The 7,471-nt window shown below is 38.6% G+C and overlaps 1 protein-coding gene across 1 annotated transcript; it reads right to left on the minus strand.

Moving 5' to 3' along the window:
• Window positions 1-1,080: 1,080 nt before the first annotated feature.
• On the minus strand, window positions 1,081-2,640 carry RNF152 (ring finger protein 152). Its single transcript, XM_087890254.1, has one exon. It carries the CDS (start codon window positions 2,472-2,474, stop codon window positions 1,863-1,865), a length of 612 nt encoding a protein of 203 aa, XP_087746380.1. The 5' UTR covers window positions 2,475-2,640; the 3' UTR covers window positions 1,081-1,862.
• Window positions 2,641-7,471: the final 4,831 nt, after the last annotated feature.

A 7,471-nucleotide genomic window follows, 5' to 3' on the forward strand; every position in this document is an offset into this window, starting at 1 on the left:
GAGAAATGAAAACTGTGAAAAACAGAGTTCTTCCTAATGCTTTCTATCATTGGTGAAGAAATAGCTATGTCCAGTCCTTATACTCATCTGAAGAAAATGGGAAATGTGTTCAAAGCTTACTATATGACAGACCAAAATGCAGGTTAAGGCAAGGAATAAAAGCACCTCTGTTTTTTATTTCTTGGTGTCTTCCTCATGTCTCTTTTGGAGCTCCAAGTTACGTTCCTTAGTTAACTAGCCATTTTCTCTGGCAGCTTCCCAACTTGCCTCTGTTTTGCCTCAGTTGGAATGATCACACTAAAATCAACATGCCTTTTCTTGAACATTTTGAGATAATGAACAATGTTTCCTGAAAAACTGGACAAGTTAGTAGAGTTTCTTTGAGCACATGATAAACAGCAATCATTGGTTCCAGATGGCATGATTCAACAGCTAAACTGCCACCAATACAATTTTCATGCTTTCCCTCAATATAACCACCAAACTTTTTTATAGGAGCCACTAGTTTCAGACTTTCTTTCCTTACTGCTATGAATACAAACCCTTTCCTGATTATGGACAAAGTTGTCCAATATCTGTAGAAGACCATTCATCCTGGTAATACTTGTCAATTTGAACATTTAAATAGGGAAGCTTGACCTACATGGTTTTAACTTCAGTTGGATTATCATTCATTTGACTACTATGCCCTTATTTTCCCCTCTTATCTACTTTTGTAATGGCAACATTTTCACATTATAAAAGCCTTTCATTACAAGGGACAGCACAATATAGGTTTTATCTACTTTGGATTACAGCCATAATGCCCGCCAATATCTCACAGCCACAATAATAAATAAGCATCTACAAACATAGCTATTATATTATGTCTCCTTTGATAAGGTAACTCCAACTTGCATTCCAGAGGATAAGGTACTTTAATAAAAACCATTAATTCTGTCATTTCGGTAAACATATTCTCTCTTGGATAACATGATCTCTGCTATTTCTGAATCATATGACCATTATATGCATGTGAAGTACCATGTTGAGAACTTACATATTCAAGTAGCGTTTGACAGAAGAAGACAGAGACAATCATTTTGGCCAGACTTCTAGATATCCTTCCTAGCTTCCTTTATTGCTATTATGCTTATGGTCTCGTTTCAATTTTTTTTAACAAACAAACAAACAAAATCATTTAAACTACAGAAGAAAATAGAATGAGCATAAACTTACACATATATTACATCTAGAAGATTTTCAATACTTTTAAAAAATGTTCCCTTTCTATACCTGTGGGACAAATTTTTAAAACCATTTTCATGAATGTGCAATTTGAAAGATACAAAAAAAAGTCCTCATGGCCTAAATGATTACATTTCATACTTTTCCCTGCTGCTATTGAAAAATAAAGAGAGAATTACGTTTTTGCTATGTCTGGAGAACACTGGGTAGATTGACTGTCTTCATTCCAATGTTTAATTCTACTTGAACATACAGAATTTTCATTTGTAAATCAACTACTCTGAAGAGACAGAGAAAAAGAAAGGGAAAGATCATGACCTGTACAGTAGAACCAGCTAAATAGACATCTTTAATCTCATAACATGATGAAATCATTATAGATTACAGATCATTTGTTAAGTGAGTATGCATGCAGTCTTCTTTGAGCAGAGAAGCACCGGGTATGCCTCACACTCTATCAGCGGATCTTGTTGCCCTACTTTTTACAGCAGACTCTGGACTGTCAGTCAGCTTGCCTGGCATCAATGATTCAGTCCATGTGACAGCATTTCACCTCCTGGCCTCCCGTCACCATCAATACCACCCTCCCAAACCCCTAAATCTAGCTCACAAGAGGAGCTTGCTGCAGCCTTCTTTCAGCCGCAGGAGATAACAGTGAAACGTTTGGAGATGCATGACATATTGTGGAGGACAATACCAAGAAGAAAAACTAGGACACAGGCCACCAGGATGACAGTGCAAACCCCTGACCAGGTGGAGCTTTTCACAATGCCCCTCTGGTCTTGCTCCTCGTCTCCTATAACCTGCGGCATCCCAGCCTGCAGTGGTTGTTGCTCAGCTGGGATTGTGACCACAGTGAGAGACTTCTGTTGGCTGCTTGGCAAGAGACGACAGCCAATGTCTCCAGGCAATAGAGACCTCTCTTTGGAAATGGGCAAGGGCAACATGTAACACCCATTGCTAGGAAGTTTGATGAAGACTGGAGTGTGCTCTGAAGTGTGGGGTATAGCAATCACGGCAACGACGTCCGGATCATCTGGCAACTGGGAAACAGAGAGCCCAGGTGGGAGTTTAGTGATACCTCGGCACCATGGACACCTCAAGTCCTTCTGGCTGGTCCTCATCTGCTGAAGGCAAACAGAGCAACAAGTATGCTTACAGTCCAGTAACTTGGGTCTCCTCCGTGGGCTGTAGTAATTGAAACAAATCTGACACTCCAGCAGTATGTCCTGGGACAGATTCTCCATGGTTGCCCAACTATTGAAAAGCAAAAGATATCACGCTGACTTGCAGTCCAGTCCAAAACCCAGTGCCCAGAGCTTTTCTTGTCCTCCCACGATGACTACTTTGTATTCTGCTACCAAACAAATGAAGGTATGAAGTCTAGAAGGAAGCATCTGACTGGAGGTCCATCAGCATCTGAGGGGGGAAAAAAATAATGAGAATGAATCATAAAGATCTATTAAAATACCAGAGGGAGGAAGAGATTTATGAATGCAGAGGAACAGAAAGGGCTTCTCAACTTGAGACTCCCCTAAGCAGTGTCACAACAACAGCAATCATAAAAAAAAAATGCAGGCTGCAGCCAAATAAAGACCTTTAAGAAAACCTTTCAAACTAGTGCCTGAATCTCCATGTTTATTCAGCCAGTAACAAAAATACTATTTGCTTGCAGGAAAAAGAGAGAAGAGTGATTAATTATTATGAGCTTTAGGAAGAATCTTCATAATTTGTTAACAAAGTGCTGAATGATACAAGGCAAGTAGAGTAAGAAACATTTAAACAACTTCTCAATCATTATGTTGCAAGTTATCACATGTCATTCTCATATATGCATTGTATGATCTTCTGTTGCATTTTAATGAAAACCCCCATATACGTAGTACACCTTAGGTCTAGTGCAAGAGCTCACTGAAATGGATTAGAACAGACTTCTCCATTCTCATTCTTTGGCATGGCTCTGCTTGCTAGATATTCTGGGAATTGTATCCCAACTGGTTTAGCTAGGTACTGTTTGTGTTTGGATAAGGCACCAAAACATATGCAACAAGAGCTTGTATGTTTAATAAATACAGCAACATATTGATTTATGCAACATCTATATTTGCAAAAGCAATCCTTGGGCAGTGAAACCAGTTCTATTGTTATGATAATGGAATAGAGCTAGTCCTCTATGTTATCTTCTAAAGGAGGACGATAATAGAATGATACTCTGGACAGGACCAGTTTCATAATTTTCTCCTTTCTTTCTGATCATTGCATTCTTTTCTCTCTAGATAATAATCAAATAGAAAGAGCATCACAGTCGTGCTAATTCTATTTAACTTCTCTTTTTGTTTGGGAAATGCTACAGAAGCGTAACTTGTGCACTATACAAATCAAATGGGAAACCCCCACTGTTGGTAGCAATATGGGAAGTAGTTAAATAATAGTAATAGACCTAACAGGCAACTTTTCCAGAACATCACAAGCTTTATGTCTGAACTGTGCCACAACTGTGTTGGTAGAGTTTTCCAGCTTTATAATAGAGATCTCAACATCAACTTTTGGGTGTGAAGAATGAAGCAGTGTGGGAGTTCATGGCCACCATGGACCTGATCCAGATTATTTATTTTTGTTAATCAAAGTTATACACTGCCCATCTTACTACTGAACAGACTCTGGAAGGTTTACATAAAAATTATTGAGGGTCAAACACTTGTGAGTTATACAGCGGATCTGTTTTTTTGTCTTGTTGCTGTGGCGATGTGATCAGGATTTGAGGGATGCTAACATCTATCCCAAATTACTCTCTGATTACTACAACCCTTGCTATGCCTTGTATTCTTTCCCTGCTTCTATTCAAATCTACATGATGCTGTTGAGGGATAGGGTTGTATTGTAATGTAAAAATATACAATGCATTTGTATGAATTATGTCATATTTCTGATATTCTAATCCTTTATTAGTCTGCAATAGTTACATGGCAAATGGATGGACATGCACATTTATATATACCGTGTTTCCCTGAAAATAAGCCCTCCCCTGAAAATAAGCCCTCCCCTGAAAATAAGCCCTCCCCCAAAAATATTTAACTACATGCGCAGCTGGTCCCCACCATTTCCTCTGGTTAGGGTTAGGGAGACAGAGCTGGAAATCAGGTAAGACAACAAGAGGAGCCCCGCTTTGCTCCATGCACCCCAAAATAATAATACCTCCCTGAAAATAAGGCCAAGCGCTTATTTCATGGTTCAAAAAAAATGTAAGTCAGGGTCTTATTTTTGGGGAAACACGGTAAGAAAATTATTTCTTTAAATGCAGCTACTGAAGAATAAAGTAGCTAACTTTTTGGAAATAACTGAAATATTTAAGAAAACAATTCTTAATGGAATTAGATTGCAGGATTGCCCTGTGGTATTACTACTTTGATAATATCCTAGAAAATAATGACAAAAACTTCTGAATAGTCATGTGAAAGCAGAAGGGATTAGTAAACTTTAATACAGTATTTTTGATGTTGTTTGCATTGCTGAAGAAATATTTAAAGTGTCTTAATCAGTCCACTACAATAGATCTACAGTAAAACACAAAACCAAATAAGAAGAAGCTGAGTTAACCACTACTAAGTGGACTCCAACGTGATTCCAGTTCTTTTAGAAAAAATGTTGTGAGTGTGGGTGTCTATGTGTGTACACAGACACACTTGGGAAACAAGTGATGTACAAAAAAAAGTTACAAATATTACACAAAACAGAAATACAGGTTATATCTAAATAGTTGGCATACTAAGCCAACAGAATGGATTTCAGGCAAAAAGAATGAAAGAAGGCAGGAGAATAGCATCTTCCTTCTAAAACAGCTTGTTGTATATTAAATCAAAATATTCTAATTTGGGTTTTGGTACTAGAGAAGTTTGACAATGGACTCATGCAAAAAAAAAAAAAGTAGCTATCCACCATTCATTTATCTCTCATATATTTCTGTATGATGCCTCTTTTAGCGTCTCCTTTTAATAGGCTATTTTAATACTACTTTAATTTTGTTTGTTTGTCTTTCAATGGTTCTGCCAAGACAATACCCTGAGAGATATAAAGTAATTCAAGAATCTTAGAATAAAGATAAATAAAAACAGTTTCTATCAACTCCTGGTAGGGTATTTCATGGTCCAGTGGCCCTAAGTCATGGCAAATCTAAATTTAGCACAATTTCAGTGCCTCTGTAGCCCAACTCACTACCCCTAGATTGGAGCAGTATATAGATGTAAGTCCTTGGCAGCAAAAGTAAATAAATATGTAGATTAACTCTGTGTGTGTTTATGCATGAGAGTATGTACATTTTGTATGCATGCACACATATATAATACTACTAAATACTATAAACCACTACCTTAATTTAGAGATACTTTAAAATGGATTGAAATTATTAATATATAATTTCAATAAAACACATAGAGCAGAGGTTCTCACAATGTCTTGATTGTCCTGTGCCCTGAATGTCTCAAGAATTTTTTTCACAGCACCCCTAGGCCAAAACTATGTACTACCTCAAGCTAGTAGTTCACACGGGGCAAAATTTAAAATTCGCTGTGACATCCAAGTGAGTTTGCTGTGGCACCCTGGGGTGCCACAGCGCACACTTTGGGAACTGCAGATTTAAAGTTATTTTAAATTCAACCTTTAATATTGTTTTGGTGCCTTTTGAAGCTTTCCTTTTGCAATAGATAAAGCAGTTTTTTCTTCAGAGAAAAGCACAGTAAGGAGAGGAGAGATTCTGAATGTCTTCAAGCTTTGCAGTATGGATTCAGAAATATAACCAGTTGTGGGGTCCTTGGCACTCTCTCAGCTTGGTTGTTTTCTTGCAGACATTTCTTGCAAACTAGTAATATTTTCAATGCTAGTCAAGTTGTGTACTCTGGAAACCAGATGGCGAACCAAATGACCTTTGATGATATAAAGTCTGAGTTAAAGTACAGGTAGTACTTTTTATCTGAACCCTGCTCAAACTGAGAATACATATACACAAACACACACACGAATACATACTTATATATGCGCACTTCATAACATCAATACTTTTCTGGTTAGTTTAGACTGAGAAATAGCTGCTGTACAAGGGTTAAAATGGATTTGAACCGGGGTGAAATCTATTTACCTTCCTTACCGGTTTGGAAGTGCATGCACCCTGTGTGCGTGGTCGCTTCGCTCGTGCACACGCACGCATCACATGTGCACGCAGACCCTCTGTGCAATGCGCAAAACCTTCTGCGCATGTGCAGAGGGTAAAAAACATATTACTTCCAGATTAAAACCAGGTGAGTGGGCGGAGCCTCGCACCGCCATCGCTACCGGTTCTCCGAACCACCTGCCACAATCGCTACCGGATCGCCTCGTCCCGTCCAAACCGGGAGCATTTCACCCCCGATTTGAATTACATCCACTGCATCTTAATTTATAGGCAACGAGACTACAACTTGGTCTAGTTTTCCCAAATCTAGCACTCCCAGATGTGTTGGCATGGCAACTTCCAGAAGACCTATCACATCAGAAGTCTGAATACACCTAGAGGTACCCATTTCAGAGAGACCCGTGTAAGCCACATTCACACACAACCCAATACTCGGGAGAAATCCAGGATATTCATCCCATCAATAGAGCCTACCACAATTGCGGTTTGTGCTTGCAAAGACGTTGTGCACAACTTTGCTCAGATCTTGTATGAGGGTATAGCTGACTTCAGCAGTAGTCAAAAACACTGTTTTGTCATTAGTACTTTGGACTATCTGATGACAGCCAAGAAAATATTGCTGACAGAGACAACTGAGAAAGACAGTCAGGGATATCTTTAGAACTCTTAAAGGACGAAGAGTAGGAAGAGAGAAAGGCTGGAAGGCAGTGACACTCAAGTGAGACCAAAAGACAGAGACAATCAGAATCATGATTAATATCCTTGGTTAGTGCAGATTTCATAGCAGCTGAAAGCTCTGCAGGCCGAACTATATCTACTAATGTTAATAAAAACTAATGGTGTATGAAAAAACCACGGGCAAAAGTCTCCAAGGAAGAGAAAGAGAGGTGCATTAACAGCAGAAAGGAGTAAGGGGGAGGGATCACTAATTAGTTTAAGCTAATTTTCTTTAAGAGAAAAAAAAAAGATTTATTGAAAATTACATTGTTCCTGAAATGTAAATGCAGTTCTTCACAGAAATCCTGCTGGTCTCGTGAAAGAGATTGCTAGCAATGTCCCCTATCACTCCTGAAGTTGCAA

Source organism: Pantherophis guttatus, chromosome 3 (genome assembly GCF_059756535.1).
Source record: "Pantherophis guttatus breed Tessera chromosome 3, ASM5975653v1, whole genome shotgun sequence".
Classification (NCBI taxonomy): Eukaryota; Metazoa; Chordata; class Lepidosauria; order Squamata; family Colubridae; genus Pantherophis; species Pantherophis guttatus.